Here is a 21532-nt window from a genome sequence, read left to right on the forward strand (position 1 = left end):
AACAAAATTGTTTAAACTTTAGCTAGATTCCTCAAGAAAAAGAATCAAATCAGAAATGCAAGAGAAGTTACAACCAACAGTACAAAAATACAAGAGATTTAAAAAGACTATAAAAAATATGCAAAAAAATTAGACAACTAGAAGAAATGGATAAATTTCTAGAAACTACAATCTCCCAAAACTGAATCAGGAAGAAAGAATCTTAATAAACTGATTACCTGTAATTAAATTTGAATCAGTAATAAAAAAAACTCCAAATAAACAAAAGTCCAGGGTCAGATGGCTTCACAGTTGAATTCTACCAAGCATTTAAAGAGTTAATACCTACCCTTATCAAATCATTCCAAAATATAGAAGAGAAAGGAAAACTTCCAAATTCATTCTTTGAGGCCAATTACCCTGATACCAAAAACAAAGATACCACAAAACAAAATTACAGACCGATATACCAGCACACCAATATCCTCAACAAAATATTTCCAAACCAAATTTAACAATATATTAAAAGAATCATTTTCCATGATCAAATGCGATTTGTTCCAGAGATGCAAGGATGGTTCAGTATCTGCAAATCAATCAACATAATACACATCATAAGATGAAAGATAAAAATTATATGATCACTTTAACAGATGCATTTTAAATTTATCAAAAAACATTTCATAAATTCAACATTCAGAAAAACTCAACAAAACATAATAAATGCTATAAATGACAAACCCAGAGCTAGCTTAATCCTTAGTGGAAAAAGCTGAGAGTTTTTCCTCGAAGACCAGGAAAAAGACAAGGATGTCCATTCTCACCACTTTTATTCAACATAGTACCGGAAGTCCTAGCCACAGCAATCAGGTAAGAAAAAGAAGAGGCACCCAAATTGGTAAGGAAGGAGAATTGTAACTCTATGTGGATAAGATACTACATATAGAAAATCCTAAAGACTCCCTAAAATACTATTAGAAGTAATAAATGGATTCAGTAAACTTGCAGAATACAAAATCAACATACAGAAATCCATTGCATTTCTCTACACTATTAACAAACTAGCTGAAAGAAAATTAAGAGAACAATCATATTTACCATTGCATCAAAAAGAATAAAATACCTAGGAATAAATTTTCGCAGTGGAAGAACTGTACTCTGAAAACTCTTAAGATACTGATGAAAGACATTGAAGATGACACAAATGGAGAGACCTACTGCATGCATTTAAGATAAAGCTTTTCCTGAAACCAAGATTTTCGATACCCAGATTAGTATTCTCTCCACATACAGAATATGAGCAAGCCTCGAAATTGATGCCTATAAGCCAAAAACAAACAAACAAACAACAAAACCCCAGATGCCTGTAAAGTTGAAAGACACATCCGTACAGAATTTCAATAGCCACCAACAGCAAAACCAATGAATCCGGGACCTCGATTACAGGGAGGACTTTGCAAATCCAAGTGCAGGAGCCTTTCCCAAACTCACCTTTTAAAGATTTCAAGTGTTGGACGGCCATTCTTAGAACTGTAAGCTTGTCCAGCTTCCGTGGCACGGGGTTGCACTGTGGGATCATTGCAGACAGCTCTTCAATCAGGTTGTTCATTTTATCTCTCCTCCGCTTTTCTGTCTGGCTATGAGCTTCTCTAAGAAGGAAAAGAACCTTCTTTATTTTTTGACCTTGAGTAGACGCGCAGTTACCCTGGAGGCACTGGCTGGAGCTTGAGGAGGCTCCTCTCTCCTCCATGCTCCTTCCTCCCTATCTTATTTCCAGAAACCTTCACGAACTAAGATGGGTCTGGGAGCCCTGTGGGTCACTTGAGAACTTCTGTCAGTCTTAAGAGGAAGAGCTGGGTAGCCTCCTATTACAGATCACTCCTCTCTGGTGTGGGCTTCCATCCTCAGCATCTTCACCTCATTCTTTCTCCTCCACAGCTCCCTCCCATGGGGCTACAGGTGTGTGCGAACCTCTTCCCCCACCTTTCCTCACTTCTGGGGGTTTTTATGTTGCTACTGTCTTCCCTTCTTGGCCAGCTTCTGGAGAGCACCATCTCCACCCTGCCTTTCCCTTCTCAAGCAGGCACGTTTCCATCTGTTCAAATCAACCTTGCACAAGCCCCCAGCCGCTGACACTATGCCTGGCGAGGTCATCCTTATTTGAGGCAACTCCTTGCTGATCCCTGCCTTGAAGCTGACAGTACTTCATTCCTCATCTTTCCGCTGGCTCCCGTGACCTCTCCTGCTCCTCCATCCTCTCTGCTCCACTCAGTCCCTTAGTCTCTTTATTGGCTCTTCCTCTTTTCTTTAAATAGCGGTGTCTCCAAGTTCCCCACTTGGCTCTGCTTTCTCCTCACCCCACAGCTTCACCCTGGGATATCTCCTCCTCTTCAAGCCTTTAGAGCTGTTCATAAGCTACTTACTACTACATCTCTATCTCATTCACACTTCACCCCATTGCTGACCTTCAGAACTTGAATTACACACCTGAATGATTCACAAGTGCCTTAAGCCTCAAGTAACCCCATAATGAATAGTTCTTTGAATTTACCCCATTTTATTTCTTCCATTACCCCTGACTTATTCCTGTAGAGTTTAATCTTGGTTGCTGACATTACTAGGCTCATTCTAGACCCTTCCTCCTTCTTTACTCTAAAGAGCCAAATAATCAGAAACTCCTATAGGTTCTAGTTCTTAAAACAGTTCTTATATATGTCTTTTCTTCTCCATCCACTCGGTCACTGCCTTAATTCATTAGGTGCTGGCTCATGACACTACCCATGAAAGCCTTTTAACCTGCTATATTTCTAGGGTCTTCCTCCTCCAGTCTATACAAACCCTGATGTCCAGAATTATCATTCTAAAACAAATGAAGTCATCTAATTCCATTGTATAAAACTGCTAAAATGTATTTTCACTGCTTAAGAGGGAGAGCCAAGCTCCCTAATGACATCCCAAGGTTCTCTATGACCTGGCTTGATCCCTCATTTCCAGTTTCATCTCTCCATGCTTTCCCAACATCTCCAAATGTTACTATTCAGCGGCAATGCCAAATGACTTGCTAATCCTTGCACATGCCAAGTCTCTCACATCTCCTCTGACTTGCTCTTTACTAAGCTTAGAATGTCCTTCCCTTCTATATTCCTTAAAAAAATCTATTCCTTATTCCTTCTTCAAAACCAAGCTTGGTTATTCTCCCAGTAAACTTTCTGTGACTACTGCATGATTAATCACCTTCCTCTCTCAGCTACCTCAATACCTCTTATACTGCTACCATATGTCACCAAACCTAAGCCACCATCTGTCAGAAATTCGGTATTATTTAATACATCACAAAGAAAGAAAAATGTTGCCAGTTAACCAGAAGACACCACTGATATTCTTCATAGATGGTAAAATGTAGGGGGAAAATGTGTACCTTACATTTTTATCTTACATTTGAATTAAGTTCTTTACTCTTTATATACTTAACTATAAACATTTGTCTGTTTCTCCTACAACACTTAGATCATGGCACCTCCAGAATTTCCATGTAAGAAGAGTTTAAAAAGACAATCTGATGGGAAAGAAATAGGAGACTTGCTTTGACCTGTCTTTATAGCAACTTTAAATTAGATAAAAGGAAATGTAATCTTTCCACATAAAAGAATGAGGGAGGGGAGAACACTAATGAAAACTGCTGAAGATAATATTCCCCTCCCTCGCCAAACATTCACCCTTGGGTAATGCATTCCCGGAACAAAAGATGTACTTTTGAGTGAACTGGATGGAATTCAAATTATATGTATGTTCACATAAAATTCAGTCATGGACTCATACTTTGGTCCATTCATGAGTAATTTTTAGATTAAAATTTTATGCTTTTTAAAAAATATTTTTATTCATGAGAGACACACAGAGAGAGGCAGAGACACAGGAAGAGAGAGAAGCAGGCTCTCTGCAGGAGCCCAATGTGGGACTCGATCCCAGGATTCTGGGATCACGCCCTGAGCCAAAGGCAGATGCTTAACTGCTGAGCCACCCAGGTGTCCCTAAAATTTTATGATTAGAAGAATGTTCTAGTTATCCTCTTGCTAGAATTATCACCTCTCGTTTCTACCAGTATTACCCACTAGCACAGACAATAGCAGTGGACAGAGATGCCTGATTCCAGGAATGTACAGCAGATGGGGTGTTCTATCTCAGAGGTAGGAGTCAGAGACAGGTGAGAACAAGTGGTGGAGCAAGGCCACTGTGAGAACAATTAATGATGATTATAAGAGATAGGAAACTCAGAGGAAGGCAGAAATAGCTAGTTTTTGAATAAGGCACTTTACTTGAAGGAGATGCACGTGAAAAGATTTCTGGAGGATGGTAATAAGGAAAGGCCTATTTGCCAGAGGCTGGTCCTCTGCTTGACAAGTTAGCAGCAGGGACCTTGCTCTTAATTCTGTGTACTGTTAATTCCACTTTAACTCATGTCAGTGTTTTGTAAATCCTATCAAAAACCAGTATAAGTGAAGATAAAGCAAAACTGAGATCTGGCCATGTTGCCAGATACAGAAAAATTTTTGCTGACATTGAGAATATGTTGAAACTGACAAAGAATTTATGATGAATTCCTAACAATCAGATGCTTTTCATAAGTAATTGTGATTTGTTTATAGCATGAATCAGCTTTTTTCTGGTGCTTAAAGAAAATATTTTAAGAAAGAATCCCTCTAAGAAAAATTTAAAGGCACATTAAGACAAAATGTTATTCAAGTGGATAGAAAAGGTAACAGGTACTTGATAATCACCACTTATCAGAGCATAATGAATGAGACAGACCTAACATTCAGGAATCAATTCTGTCTTGATGTCGCCTTTTACGTTGGCTAAAGGTTTGCATGGGCACCCTTTTCTACCCACCGTCTACCAATCTCAATGATTCAATGCACCTGATTCATTTTTACTTGTTGTTCACCATCTTCCATTCTACAAAAAAGCAGGATAAAATGTCAAACTATATGAAACAGCTTTTATGTAATTCTCAAAAGAAAATTAATGTGAGGTGAAGTACCATCCTCCTAATTCCTAGCAAGTCTTTGGTTAGAAATGCTACTCTGAGCTCCTAATGACTGGAAATGAATATTACTGTCGACACAAGGAGTAGCTCTCCCAAGGCTGACAGGCACATCATCCCCATCACAGCAACAAAAACTATGTTAACTGACAGTAAACAATAACTGGTGCTTGGCTTAAAAATTATGTCATGCTAATTTCTGAGAAATATAATTTTCATATAAATAATACTGAATAAAATAATTTTCAAAACAATTGCTGGCTTAACCAAATAGTTCATGGTGGCTGTATTAAAATAGCCTAAAAATGAATTGAGCATCTCAGATCTTTAAACAAAAGGAATTTATTTTGTCAATTTTTTAATTAATATCATTGCAAACTGGAAAGTCCTCACTTGCCAGTAATATTAACAGTAGTATAGTCCCTAACATAATATGCCAAATATATATATATATGCATGTGTGAATTATATATACATACATGTATGTGTATTTATTAAGAAATGTAGTTACTACCAGACCACTACTAAAGTTAAATAAACAGATGTGGACAAAATATGTTCCACATTAAAAAATTATGCAGATTGAGTAGTATTTTTTAAAAAAATATAGGGATGCCTGGGTGGCTCAGTGGTTGAATGTCTGCCTTTGGCTCAGGGCACGATCCCGGAGTTCCAGGATCGAGTCCTACATCGAGTTCCTTGGAGGGAGCCTGCTTTTCCCTCTGCCTAGGTCTCTGCCTCTCTCTCTCTCGAATAAATAAAATCTTTAAAAAATAAAAATAAAAAATATAATTTTCAAATATATTTCCAAATGTATCAAAACAAAAAGATAGACTCTTAAGTATGGAGAAGAAACTGGTGGTCACCAAAGGGGAGGTAGATGAGGAGATTGGCAAAATAGGTGAAGGGAATTTGGAGGTAAAAATTCCAGTTATAAATAAGTCACAGGGATGAAAAGTACAGCAGAGGGAATATAGTCAATAATATCGTAATAACATCATAAGGTGACAAATGATGAGTACATTTATCATTGTAAGCATTGAGTACTGTGTAGAACTGTCAAATCACTATGTTGTACATGCAAATCTGATATAATCCTGTCAACTGAACTACAATAAGAAAGAAAAAACCTCAAATGGTGAAAGAGATTTTAAAAACATTCAATAGAAAGTAATCCACACAAAAGCCAACCTCTCACACCACACACAAACCCAATATAAATATGATAGGGATCATGAAGAATGCCAAACAACAGAACAAAATAAACATTAAAACTGCAATTCCAGAACACTTCCCTAAAATTAAAAAAATCTTGAAATTATACATTGAAAATATACCAAAACCATTTCAGCAGGGCCAACCATGGGCTAACCTCATATAATAGGTAAAACTCTTTAAAAAAAAATTAACAAGGCAAAAAAGCCAAGTCACCAATAAGGAAAAGAAAACAAGATCGTCACTAGATTTTTCAATAATTCTTATTGCCCAAAGAAAATAGTTTAACAAATTTAAGATACTCAAGGAAGGGAAATATGAGTCCAGGATTTTATAGCTATCCAAACTGACCTCTAAGTACAAAACTGCAAACAAACTATTAACATTTGCCAAATTTCGGGGCACATTGATCCTATGAGCTCTTCCTAAAGAACCTATTAGAAAAGAACATTCAGACTACCAAAAAATCTGAGAGACAATAATATAAGAATCAGTGCTGATCATTACATATAAAGGAAAGAGAGAATATTATGCAGGATGTTTTTAAAAATATATATTTAAAATATTAATTTCTGAATGCATCATTTTTTGAGGAGAGGGGACTTGAAAAACTCAGAGGAAAACACCTGTAATCTAACCTTGAAATAATCACAGTTAATATTTTAAGATTTTATTCATTTATTCATGAGAGACAGAGAAAGAGGCAGAGACACAGGCAGAGAGAGAAGCAGGACCCTGGGATTATGCCCTGAGTCAAAGGCAGACATCCCATCCTTCTCGTCTTTCTTAAACATGTGTCCCGATACATACAAAAAAACATCTTTGACTATTTAATTTAGATATGTATGTGTGTAGTCTATTTATGTAGGTGTGTGTTCCATCTATAAATAGAACATATATGTGAGGGACACCTAGGTGGCGCCCAGGGCATGATCTGGAGTCTCCAGATCGAGTCCCACATCCGGCTCCCTGCATGGAGCCTGCTTCTCCCTCTGCCTGTGTCTCTCATGACTAAATAAATAAAATCTTAAAGAATATATATATGAATGTATAATATATAGAATGTTATATAATAAAATTCAGATATTAGAGTATAAATTTTCATATCTTGTCATATTCACTAAACACTGTAACATGAATATTTTCCCATAGCTTCAAATATTCTTGGGGAGCAGGATTTAATTGATTAAATAGCCCATAATTTAATCATTTCTATTATTAGATATTTCAATATTCTAATTTTTCAATATTAGAAATAATATGGCTAATACTATTATGGCTCATGCATATTTGATTATTTTTCCTAGGATAAACCCCTAGAAATATAATTTTATGGAAAACTATTTTAAGGCTTCTGATTCATCTTGTCAAATTTTCCTCTTGATGCAACAATTGATCCTTTTCTGAGCTGTGAAAAAAGCTGAACCTACCTTTGAACTATTTTATTTACTTGAGGTATTTTGAGTAATAGTTTCCTGCTTAAAAAATAATACATTCTATTTATAGAAAAAATTAATAAACTTTATAAAGAGATGCTTATAAATACTCCAAATAAAAAATGACCATTAAGATAAAAACTTAAGGGATGCTTTTCCTTCTGTCTAAAGAATAGCTTCATAGTTGTGGTACTTTATCAAAAATATTTAATTCTCACATTTGAGAATCATGTAGTTGTTACCATCCCCACTTTACAGATAAAGGTAGTGACGCTGGGAAGGTTAACGACTGCCCAAGGTCATATACCTAAGAGGAGGCTAGATGAAGCTTATTCTGTGAAGGCTGGTATGCCTTCCACCATGCCTCTCCTGTCACTGATATTGGTCTCTGAAGCAAAAGACCAGGTCAGATTAAGTTAGCTTCTTTTCTCTTTTCCCTTTTTAGCCAGATATCATATTTAGGGAATAAAACAGAAAATAATTATACAGGTGAACGATTTCCTTGCTAATGGTCTGGAACTATATATACATACACATTACCTCAGTTTCAAAAGGTAAATTTTGGCTGTTTTAAATCATGCTTTTGCTTTGATTGCAGATGTTTTGGCAAATGAACACTGAACTTGCCTTATTGGTGACAAACCTACTCTACTTATGAAATCCAAATATACTATTATTTAATGGACCCTGGTAGAACAGAAAAAAGACATATGATCATGTATCAGCCAAACAATTCATTTCCTGTTTGCAGCAAAATGTAGGTATTTAGTAAGTTCACTATCTGTACTTTTTCTCCATGCTGGCATTCGGCCTATAGTCATATTTTTACATAGGGATTTTAATAAACTTTCTGACATTAATAATGTTCACATTACTTAGACACACTTTCTTAGGGTAGCATCTTATACAACAGAAACATTTTTTTTTTCAAAACACAAGGAAAGCTTTCCTTAACAACTAGTTTTACTGCATTTTGAATGAAATGTAGGCTTTCTCCCTAAATCAAAGACAAATGAAATTAGAAATAAATACAATCAAAATGTTCTCCAGATTTGCTCCTTTTCATGCCTTCCTCTTTTTAAAACCCTCTTCCTTTGGTTTCTGAGATACTGTTCCTACATCAGAGCCATGTCTTCTCACATTTGTGGTAGATTTCCCTCCTCCCTTTTTAGTGCTTAGGACTGAGTGTCCCCAGAGTACATGCTCAGCCCCCAAGTCTTCCCACTCCATATATTTCCCCCAAGGATTGCATCCATGCTAGTCACTGCAATGGCTTTCTGAACATCAATCATATATGCATCTATATCTCCAGACAAGGCCTCAACCTTGAGTTCCAGAACCTCATATCCAAGTGCCCAGTTGGAGATCCCAGAAATAACCACGTTTTCATTGTGTCCAAAACTGAATTCACCATCTACCTCTTAATCTCAGTGTATGATACCATGCTCCGCATAGGTAACCAAGTCAGAAAATTTGAACATTTCTTGTATTCCTGCTTTCCTTAACCAACAATCAGCAATTCTCTTTTAAACGTATCATAATATGTCCTTCCCTTTCCATGCCCTGCTGTCCAGGACCATTCTCTTAGACCAATAGTCAGAAAACAATCCCTAGCAAGAACTTCTCAGCTATATTCTCTGCCTCTTGGGTTTTCCCCCTTCAGCACATCCTCCATGCTGTTTCCAGAGTGATTCTTTGAAAATGTAAGTCTGTACCACTTCACACCTGGTAGGATAGCTATATTCTTTTCAAAAATGGAAAATAACAAATGTCAGCAAGGATATGGAGAAACTGGATCTCTTGCACATTGCTGGTATGAGTGTAAAATGGTATAGCCAATGTTGAAAACAGTTTTGCCATTCCTCAAAAATTAAACATAGGATTATCATATGACCCAGCAATTTTCCCAGGTATATACTGGAAAGAGTTTAAAGCAAGGACTCAGATACTTGTACATCAATGTTCATAATAGCATTATTCGCAATAGCCAAAAGATAGGAACAACCTAAATGCCCACCAACAGGTGAATGGATAAATGGCAACCCCTGTGCAGAATACCCAACACCCCTTCCCTCCCAGGCATGTACCCTGCCTTGGCTCCAGCCATCACCCCTCCAAGGCACTCTCTGAACAGAGTCCTAGAACATACCTGTTTGCACCCACTTCAGCTATCCTACCAGGACACCCTCTGTACAAAGAGCTCAGGGGTCTCCTGGTCCACACACTGCTTCAGCTCCAGCCACTGCACTAGGGCACCCACTACAAATAGTGCCTCCAGAAATCCGAGCTTATATGCACTTCAGCTGTCCTGTCAGGGTGCCCTCTGTGTGGGGAGCCCCCAGGATACTCTGAATAATACCCATGTCAGCTTCAAATATCTGGCCAAGGTTCCCTCTAGGTGTAGAGCTTTGAGATATCCTTACAGGCAGCCACTCTAGCTTTAGCTATCCTGCCAGAGCACCTGCTGCAGGGAGAACCCAGGGAAAACACTGACCCTGTCTTACCAGGGTGCCCACTGTGTGGAGAGTCCTGGGACACCCAGCCCATGCCAGCCACATCTCCAGCCAGTGAAAGTCTCCAAGATCTACATAAGATCTACATAAGATCCACGTAGGGGATGACCATACATAAGAATATTCCTTCAAATTTAGAAGTAGAGGGACGCCTGGGTGGCTCAGTGGTTTAGCGCCGACTTCGGCCCAGGGCATGATCTGGAGTCTCCGGATCAAGTCCCACATTGGGATTCCTGCATGGAGCCTGCTTCTCTCTCTGCCTGTGTCTTTGCCTCTCTCTCACTGTGTCTCTCATGAATAAATAAAATCTTAAAAACAAATTTAGGAGTAGTTATTCTGCTTAACTCATAGAAACACACACAGGGGGATGCCTGGGTGGCTCAGTGGTTGAGCGTCTGCTTTTGATTCAGGGTGTAATCCCAGGGTCCAGGATCAAGTCCCACATCAGGTTCCTGCAGAGCCTGCTTCTTCTGCCTATGTCTCTGCCTCTCATTCTCTCTGTCTCTTATGAATAAATAAAATCTTAAAACACACACACACACACACACACACACAGGAAGTCAAGCAAAATGGGGAAATAGAGAAATTTGTTCCAAAAGAAAGAATAAGACAAAACCTCAGAAAAAGGAGCTAAATGAAATAGAGATGATAATAAGCCTGATAAAGAATTTAAAGTAACAATCATAAAGATGCTCACTGGGCTGGAGAGAAGAGTGAGCAAACTCAGTGAGACCTTCAATAGAAAATGTAAAAAGGAACCAATCAGAGGTGAAGAATACAATAACAAAAATACATTAGAGAGGATCAACAGATTAGAGGATGCAGACTATATCAGCGATCTGGAAGATAAGCTAATGAAAAGCACACAAGCTGAATGACAAAAAGAGAAATAATAATAAACAAATGAAGGTTGATTAAGGGATCAAGGGAAAAAACATTCTCATGTAGGAGACCTAGAAGAAGCAGCAAGAGAAAAAGGGAAAAAACTTACTTGAAGAAATGATAGCTGAAAACTTCCCTAACGTATAGAAAGAAATAGATACCTAGGTTCAAGAAGCACAGAGTTCTAAGCAAGATGAACCCAAGGAGGTCCAAACCAAGACACATAATTAAAATGTCAAAGGTTAAAGATAGATTTTGGGGTTCTGAGTTCAAGCCCCACATTGGGCATAGAGTCTACTTAAAAAATAAATAGAGACTTTCAAAGGCAGTAAGAGAAAAGCAAGAAGTTACCTACAAGAAAAACCCTATAAGGCTATCACCTGAGTTTTCAGCAGAAACTTTGCAGGTCAAAAGAAAGTGGCATGATATATTCAAAGTACTGATGGAAAAAAACCTACAACCATCATTACTCTACCTGGCAAGGTTATTGTTCAGAATTGAAGTTCCCCCAAAAGTGATTCTATTACCACTAAACTAGCCTTACAAGAAATGTTGAAGGAACTTCTTTCAGTAGAAAAGAAATTGCCACAATTAGATGTTAGAAAATTATGAATAAAGATATAAAATACAACAGCATATATGTATAACATGAAGGACAGGATGAAATAAAGTTTTTTTTTTTGGAGGGGGGGGATGTGTTTTAACTTAAAGCCAAACATGCTACCAAAACTTACCAATCACAAAGACAACAAGAAAAGAAGTACAAGAACTACAAAAACAACCAGGTAAAAATAATGAAATGGCAATAAGTACATAACAATAATTACCTTATTTCTTTTAAGATTTTATTTATTTATTCATGAGAGGCACACAGAGAGAGGCAAAGACATAGGCATAAGGAGAAGCAGGCTCCCTGCAAGGAGCCTGATGTGGGATTTGATCCTAGGACCCTGGGATCATGACCTGGGCCAAAGGCAGGCACTCAACCACTGAGCCACCCAGGTGCCCCCCAATAATTACTTTAAATGACCTACATGCTGTAATTGAAAGGGTGGCAGAATGGATAAAAAAAAAAACAAATGCTGTCTACCAAAGACTCACCTTAGACCTAGAGACACACATAGACAAAGTAAAAGCCTAGAAAAAAATATTCCATGCAAATGGAAGTGAGGGAAAAAAATCTGGATCTGGAGTAGCAATACTTATATCAGACAAAATGGACTTTAAAACAAAGACTGTAACGAGAGTCAAAGAAGGCCATTATGTAATGATAAAGGGATTGATCCAACAAGAGGACAGAATAATTGTAAATATCCATGTATCCAACACAGGAACACCTAAATACATAAGGCAAACATTAATGAATATAGAAAAATTGACAATAATACAATAATGACAGAGGACTTTAACACACAGTGGGTCAATGGATATTTCATCCAGGCAGAAAATAAGGAAGCAGTGGCTTTGAACAACACGTTAGACCAGGTGGACTTAACACACATATACAGAACATTCCATCTACAAGTAACAGAATACATTCTTTTTAAATGCACATGAAACATTCTTCAGAACAGATCATATGTTAGGCCACAAAACAAGTCTCAATAGATTTAAGATTGAAATCTACCACAAATCTTTTCCAACCACAACAGTATGAAACTTAGAAATCAATCACCAAAAGACCCTAAAAACCCCACAAACTTGTGGAGGCTTAACAAGGAGTCAAAAAGAAATCAAAGAAAAAATTTAAAAAACATATAGAGAAAAATGAAAACAAAGCAGTCCAAAATCTTTGGGACATGGCAAAAACAGTTCTAGGAGGGAAATATGTAACAATACAAACCTAGCTCCAAAAACAAACAAAAAAACCCTAGAAAAAAAGCTCAATCTAACCATACACCTAAAAGAACTAGAAAAAGAGAAAGCTCAAGGAAGAAGGAAGGAAATAATTAAGTTTAGTGCAGAAATAAATGACACAGAGACAGACAGACAGAAAGAAAATAAGTCAATAAAATCAAGAGCTGGTTCTTTGCAAAGATAAACAAAATTGATAAGCCCTTAGCCAGACTCATCAAGGAAAATATTAGAAACTAAATAAATAAAATTAGAAACTAAAGAGGAAAAGAACACCACAGAAATATGGAAGGATTATAAGAAAATACTACAACAATTATACAGCAAAAATTGGACAAGCTAGAAGAAATGGATAAATTCCTAGAAACATACAATATTCTAAAACTGAATCAGGAGGAAATAGAATATCTGAACATAACAATTACTAGTAATGAAATTGAAAATAAAAAACAACCAGGGACACCTGGGTGGCTCAGTCATTTGAGCATCTGACTTCTGATTTCAGCTTAGGTCATGATCTTAGAGTTATGAAATTGAGCCGCATGTTGAGCTCCATGCTGAGTGTGGAGCCTGCTTAGGATTCTTTCTCCCCTGTCCTGCTCATGTTCTTGTTCTTGTTCTTGTTTTCCTCTTCTTCTTCTCCTTCTCCTTCTCCTTCTTCTTCTCCATCATCATTATCATCATCATCATCATCATCATCATCATCATCACCATCATCATCCAAACAAATAATAAATAAGCAAGCAAACAAGCAAGACCTGATGGATTCACAAGTGAATTCTAAACATTTACAGAAGAGTTAATACCTATTTCCTCAATCTAGTCCAAAAAAATCTAAAGTTTCTAAATACATTCTATGAGGCCAGCATTACCTTGATACCAAAAATCAGACACACATCAAAAAAACCCCACTATAAGCCAATATCTCTGATAAACATAGTTGTAAAAATCATCCACAAAATATTAGCAAACTACATTCAAGAACACATTAAAAAGATCATTCACATGATCAAGTGGGATTTATTCTGGGGATACAAGGATGGGTCAATATTTGCGAATCAATCAACATGATACACCATATCAACAAAATGAAGGATAAAAATCATATGATCTTCTTGGGGTGCCTGGGTGGCTCAGTCAGTTAAGCATCATCTGATTCTTGATTTCCACTCAGGTCATTATCTCAGGGTCAAAGGATTGAGCCACATATGCCTCCCTGCTCACTAGGCAATCTCCCTCTCCCTCTGCTCATGCTCTCAATCTCTCTCTAAAATAAATCTTTTTTTTAAAAAAAATCATATGATCTCAGTAGACACAGAAAAAGTATTTGACAAAATTCGACAACCATTCATGATAAAAACTCTCAACAAAGCAGGATTAGAGGGAACATACCTCAACACAATACAGGCCATGTATGAAAAACCACAGCCAACATCAGACTCAGTAGTGAAGGACTAAGAACTTTTCTTCTATGAGGAATACCATAAGGATGTCCACTCACCACTTTTATTCAACATGGTATTGGAAGTCCTAGTCACAGTAATCAGACTAAAAAAAGAAATAAGAGGCAATCATATTGGTAAGGAGGAAGTGAAACTGTCACTATTTGCAGATGACATGATTCTACATATAGAAAATCCTAAAGACTCCATCAAAAAACTACTAAAACTAATCAATTCAGTAGTTGCAGGATACAAAATATACCAAAATCCACTGCATTTTTATACACTAATAACAAGCTAGCAGAAAGAGATTTTAAGTGAACAATCCCATTCACAAGAGTGCCCAAAAGTCTAAAATATCTAGGAGTAAACTTAACCAAGGAGGTGAGAGACCTCTGCTCTGAAAACTGTAAGACACTGATGAAAGAAACTCAAGATGACATAAATAAATGGAAAGATATTCCATGTTCACGGAATAGAACATTTTAAAATATCCATTCTACCCAAGGCAATCTAAATATTCAATGCAATCCCTATCAAAATACCAAGAGCATTTTTCACAGAACTATAACAAACAATCCTAAAATTGGTACAGAACCACAGACTTTGAATACCCAAAGTAATCTTGAAAAAGAACAAAACTGGAGGTATCATAGTTTCAAGATAAAGTACAAAGGTATAATAATCAAAACAGTATGGGACTAGCACAAAAATAGATCAATGGGATAAAGAACCCAGAAATAAACCCACCATTATATGGTTAATTAATCTATGACAAAGGAGGCAGGAATATGCAATGGGGAAAAGAAAGTCTCTTCAACCAATGGTTCTGGGGAAACTGGACCATTTTCTATCACCATTCACAAAAATAAACTCAAAATGGATTAAAGACCTATATGTGAGAACTGAAACCATAACAATTCTAGAAGAGTAATCAGGCAGTAATTTCTCTGATATTGGCTGTAACAATATTTTTTTAGATATATCTCCTAAGACAAGGAAAACAAAAGCAAAAATAAACTATCGGACCTACGTCAAGATAAAAAGCCTTTGTCAGCAAAGGAAACCAACAATATAACAAGGCAACCTACTAAATGGGAGAAGCTATTTGCAAGTGACATATCTAATAAGGGGTTAATATCCAAAATAAAAAGGAATTTATACAATTCAATGCCCAAAAAACCAAACACTCTGATTTAAAAATGGGCAGAGGACCTGAAGAGACATTTTTCAAAAGACATACAGATGATCCACAGACACATGATAAGATGCTAATCACTAATCACCAGGGAAGGACAAATCAAAACCACAATGAGATAATACTTTTCACTTGTAAAAATAATTAAAAACAAAGAGATGAGAAATAACAAGTATTGGCGAGGATGTAGAGAACATGGAACCCTCATGTGCTGTGGTGGCAATATAAATTGGTACAGCCACTGTGAAAAGCAGTATAGAGTTTCCTCCCAAAAATTTAAAACAGAAATACCATATGATCCAATAATTCCACTACTGAGTAGTTACCCAATAAAATCAAAACACTAATTTGAAAAGATTCATGCATCTCTGTGTTTATTGCAACATTATTTACAACAGCCAAGATATGGAAGCAACCTAAGTGTCCATCAGTAGAAAAATGGATAAAGAAGTAGTATACACACACACACACACACACACACACACACACACACAGAATATTACAGAGCCATATAGATGAGATCTTGCCATTTGCAGCAACATGGATGGACCAAGAGGGTATTGTGCTAAGTGAAAATTTCAACTGAGAAAGACAAATACCACATGATTTCACTTGTGTGGCATCTAAAAAACAAAACAAATGAGTAAACAAAAAGCAGAATCAGACCTATAGATGCAAAGAATTAATGGCTTCCAGAAGGAAGGAGGGTGGGGGTGGGCAAAATGGGTGAAGGGGTGTGGGAGTTACAGGCTTCCACTTACAGAATGAATAAGTCATGGGAATAGAAGGCACAGCATAGGGAATACTGTCAATGATACAGTAATTGCATTGTATGGTGACTGTAGCTATGTGGTGAGCATAGCATAATGTATAGAGAAGAGAAGTTTGACTATGTTGTACACTTGATACTACTGTAACATTGTTACAAAAGTGTGGTACATACATACAATGGAATATTAGCCAAAAGAATGAAATTCTGATATATGCTATAACATACATGAAATTTCAAAATACAATATTAAGTGAAATAAGCCAGACACAAAAGGATAAACACCGCATGAGTCTACTTCTATAAAATATCTAGAATAGGCAAAATCATGGAGCTAGAAAATAGGCCACAGGTTATCAAGGACTGAAGGAGATGAAGTATGGAGTTTTATCATTTAATGCACAGTTTCTAGTTGGGGTAATAGTTTTGGAAGTAGGAAGTAGTAATGATTGTACAACATTGTGACTGTAACCAATGCCACTGAACTGTACATTAAAAATGGTTGAGGGATGCCTGAGTGGCTCAGTGGTTGAGTGTCTGCCTTTGGCTCAGGGTGTGATCCTGGGATCGAGCTCCCCCATGGTGCTCCCTGCAGGGAGCGTGCTTCTCCCTCTGCCTATGTCTCTGCCTCTCTCTCTGTTCTCTCATGAATAAATAAATAAAATATTTTTTAAATGGTTGAAATGGCAATTTTTATGTTATATATACTTTACCAAATAAAAAAAGCACAAAGGCCCACAATTTTTCTTTAAACATAATTTGATCAAGTCCTCTCATGCTTAAAATCCTTCTGTTTTCCTGACTGCATGCAGATAATCTCTCATTCTTTAGTTCAACAGATTTCTTTGACCTAGTCCATGTTCATCTCCCAAGTCTCATGATCACCCACCTATGTATGCCCTCTGCTGTATTGTGCCAGCCACTTGTTTCCTGATTAGCAGAGTGCTATTTCATATTTCATGCCCTATGCCTCTGCAGTCTTTCCTTCTACCTAAAAATACCTCCTCTATTCCTGCTCTGAATAACTTACTTCCATTCTTCATTTAAAACTTAGTTTCAGTTGATCTCTGCAGGAAACTGTCCTTTCCTCCTTATCTCAATCTTATTTAAATGCCCAACTGTCTTTGTTGCCACAGTACCCAAGGTGTGTATTATGGCAGTTATCATAATGTTTAATAATAATTATCTGTATCTTCCTAAGTTGTACATGTTTCTTTTGTCTTATCTGTCTTATCTCCCTCTTAGTCTACTGGGTGTCACATAGTACTCAAGAAGTATTTAATGACTACATTCCAGGGAATCTTCATCAATGACCCTCTAAAAGAACCAGCTCTCCATTCAAAACCAAGAGTGCTGCAGAAATGGTAAACATTCTCATACATTCTTCTTTGTTCAAAAAGATACCCAATATTCTGAGGCTCCACCAGTTAAATCAACTTCATATCCACTGATTAGCTTTCATGCCCCGAGTCTCTGGGAAAGATGCTACAAAATCAGTATTTTGTAAAAACATCCATCATTTCATTAGTGGAATGAAAAATGGTGAAATGACAGAAGGATTGGGGCAAAACAGAGAAGCTCTAAGGTAGATAATGAGCAAATCAGTGGGGTGTATAATATCTGTCTACTGCCATTATACACCTTCAAGGAGAAATTATATGTTGAATGGAAGTCCAGGACTTACCTGCTGCCACTAGATGCTGATATTTCTATCCTTGTTGAAAGGAGATAGGTAAAAGGATTCTTGGAGAGCTTTTCCACCATTTTTTCTGTCATGATTCCCGACCTGGAAGGAAGGATGTCTTAGGTCACCCCTACCCATACATGTTGGGAAATGGACAGCATGATTCTCCTTATGTGCTAGAAGTACCCTACTCTGTTCAGGTGCAGAGAGATAGGAGGCAGGGTGTAATGAAGAAAGCACCACACTAACAATCAGGCATCCTGACTAGTTGTGTAATGTTAGGTAAGCCACTTGATATTTTTGCATCCTAGCTTCCTCATTTTCTAAAATGTGGGCAATTGGTTAATCTTCAGTGCTGTCTTTTCCCAAAAAAATCTTTATCTGTCAGTACTTTGGATGTTTCTATTACTTCCCCTACCACTGACCCCATTTTCCCATTCACTCCCAAACCACTGTAAGGTCTCAACCATGCCCCCTATGTGGCATAAAACTGCTACCTCTAGTACTCACTGCTCCACTTCAATAGCCACAATCTTACTTAAATACTAAGAAATAACAACGGTGCTTATGATTCTGAAGAAAAAGAAGGACTTAAAATCACTTTGAGCTTGAGCTGAATAGGGACTCTAAACTGATAATTTAGGATGTAAAACAGCAAACGGTTCTAGACAATCACTTAGTCAGTTGTAGTTATTTATGACTATTCACATTAATGGAAGAGTCTAAGAGAATACAGACAACCCTAAACAGTAGACAACCTTCAAATCATTTATATGTGACTTGGGTAGTACATTGGTACTTACACTTGAATAACACTGATTTTGCTGTCTTCAGAGTTTTAGCTAAATTATAAAGTATATTGGGGAGAAGAGATTTAAAAAGAGCTGGTTTATTTCATTATGTCCTCACCATGTCCACCTATGCAAAATTTTTCCCTTCATTCTTGGAGAACTACCATCAACTTTCATATTTATGTAAAATACTAGTCTAAAATGGATTGCTCTGGATTGTAATATTTACTTTGTCTTAACATTTTCATTATATGAACTCTGGCATTGGGGAGTTTATTAAAGAATATTTGGGGCTGCAAGCTGCATTAAGCAACAAAAAGAAACAAGGAGATGGCAAGTATCCTCAACACTGACTTTATTATTTACCTGGCTTAATGAACATGGAAAACAAGAGTTTTATATGATTTAACTGGCCACAGCTGATCAAGGGTTGGTTTTTATATAAATGATGAATAAGAAAAAGCAACATGGTATTTAGTATTTTAGCAAAACATGCAGGAAGATGTTTTCCTCATGGTTAAGCAATTCGATTAGGAAGCAATTGCTGTGACCATAAATTTTAAGCAAATTAACCTTATATCTTTCAGACTCCAGCTGACCCCTCTAGATATCTAATAAGCTTCAAAGCTGGATGGAAAAGTTACAGATTAGTCAGTGACAAGTAGCAGTTGGGTGGGTAAATAATTGCCCCTATCCAAATATTACCATGTAACTGAAAATAATGACTTAAATGATTCCTTAGAATGAAAGATTTCATGAGGTTAAAGGAATAAATTCACTTACTGGGATGGGTCTGAATCACTTCCTTTTCGTTTTCTCGGGAACTCTATCACATGGGGGCTGTGGGATCCAAGAGCTGTTGGTTTTGTCCATTGGCTCATATGACTGGAAACCACAGGAGAAATGCACTGGTTCTCGTCTATCAGTATCCTGTCTATGAGAGATAAAGCATAATAGGATATCTATTTTTTAATTTATTTATTTATTTATGATAGTCACACAGAGAGAGAGAGGCAGAGACATAGGCAGAGGGAGAAGCAGGCTCCATGCACCGGGAGCCCGACGTGGGATTCAATCCCAGGTCTCCAGGATCGCCCTGGGCCAAAGGCAGGCGCCAAACTGCTGCGCCACCCAGGGATCCCAGGATATCTATTTTTAACATTAACTTTTACTTTATACATATCCCTCTCACACGTTCTAAATGGTTTTTCTATCGTGATATTTTAAAAATATCAACTAAATGACAACATAGAATGAAAGACAAACTATGGACACTCAAATACTAGTTAGAAATGTATTTACTAGTCCATATTTTAAAGCTGACTTCCCTCATTGAATTGTAAAAGAATTGCAGAAAATAGGGAAAACACAAAAAAATAGAAAGGGAAATCAAATGTCACCAACTGATGTTATCATTTAGAGATATTTCCCTTTGGAATTTCTTCCATAGTTGTTATTAAAGTCATTGAAATCATAGTGTACAGGGACGCCTGGGTGGCTCAGCGGTTAAGCACCTGGCTTTAGTCCAGGGCATGATCCTGGAGTCTCGGGATCGAGTCCCACATTGGGCTCTCTGCATGGTGTCTGCTTCTCTCTGCCTGTCTCTCATGAATAAATAAATAAAATCTTTGAAAAAAAAAAGAAATCATAGTGTATAGTATATTCTACTTTAGTTACAAATCATTGTGGTAACTTTATAGTGCTATTACAAATTCTTTATAAGTGATTCTAATGGCTGTACAATATACCATCATGTAGATGTGTCATAGCTAAACATTCTTTAAGATTTTATTCACTCATTCATTGAGTGTGCAAGTGCATAAGCAGGGAGGAGGGGCAGAAGGAGGACAGTCCCAAGCAGGGTCTCCACTTAGTGTGGAGTTGGCAGAGGGACTCAAGATCATAACCTGAGCAGAAATCAAGAGTTGCCCGCTTAACCGACTGAGCCACCAGGGTGCCCTGCTACTTAAGTATTCTTCTATTATTACAATCTATGTTTGTTTTAACTATCACAAATACGTACCGTGGTACATAAAGCTTGGTTATTTCATTTAGATAGCATCCCAGAATAGCATCAAAAGATGTGGATATTTTTAACCCTACGATAATAAAATCCTTTTTGTATAAAGTGTGAATTATTAAATTTTTTATGAAATATAAAAATCAGAGTAGCCTATAGTCTAAAAGTGGGCCTCCCTGTCCACGATGACTCAACTGATCCACCCAGGTGCCCCAATTTTAATCTGTATTTTTTAAAAAGATTTTATTTATTCATGAGAGAGACAGAGAGACAGAGAGACATAGGCTGAGGGAGAAGCAGGCTCCATGCAGGGAGCCTGATGTGAGACTTGATCCTGGGACTCCAGGATCACGCCCTGGGCCAAAAGCAGGTGCTAAACCTCTGAGCCACCTGGGGATCCCCCTAATCTGTATTTTAAGAAACTAGAAAAAGATCAGTAAAATAAATTCAAAGAATTCAAAGAAATCACTAATACCAGAAGTGTTGAAATACAATACAAACAAGTGCATATCAAAAAGCTAAACATAGATTCTTCTAAAACACTGAAAATTGTAATAACTCTGGCAAGACTTTTTAAGAAAAAAAGATGACATAAATAAATATGAATGAACATGGGGTTATAATTTTAGATGTTCTAGAGATCTTAAAGACAGTACAAATCTCATGAACAACATTCTAAATATTTGAAATTTTAGATGAATGCAA

General features: G+C 37.0%; 1 protein-coding gene across 6 annotated transcripts in view; it reads right to left on the bottom strand.

Moving 5' to 3' along the window:
- Positions 1–21532, bottom strand: part of BMAL2 (basic helix-loop-helix ARNT like 2) — a 112831-nt gene that overhangs the window by 55021 nt on the left and 36278 nt on the right. For 4 of the 6 annotated variants that reach the window (XR_012002921.1, XR_012002920.1, XM_072765714.1 and 1 more), the window contains exons 2-4: positions 19591–19741; positions 18017–18118; positions 1471–1628 (exon numbers count right to left, since the gene is read on the bottom strand). Coding sequence is in view for 4 of the 6 variants with exons in the window: in XM_072765714.1 (XP_072621815.1) it covers positions 1471–1628; positions 18017–18118; positions 19591–19741 (411 nt within the window). In the remaining 2 variants the exon portion in view is untranslated. The remainder of the gene's footprint in view (positions 1–1470; positions 1629–18016; positions 18119–19590; positions 19742–21532) is intronic. The other 2 variants (XM_072765716.1, XM_072765715.1) reach the window with 1 other exon arrangement.

The sequence above is a fragment of the Vulpes vulpes genome, chromosome 8, assembly GCF_048418805.1.
Source record: "Vulpes vulpes isolate BD-2025 chromosome 8, VulVul3, whole genome shotgun sequence".
In the NCBI taxonomy this organism is placed as follows: domain Eukaryota; kingdom Metazoa; phylum Chordata; class Mammalia; order Carnivora; family Canidae; genus Vulpes; species Vulpes vulpes.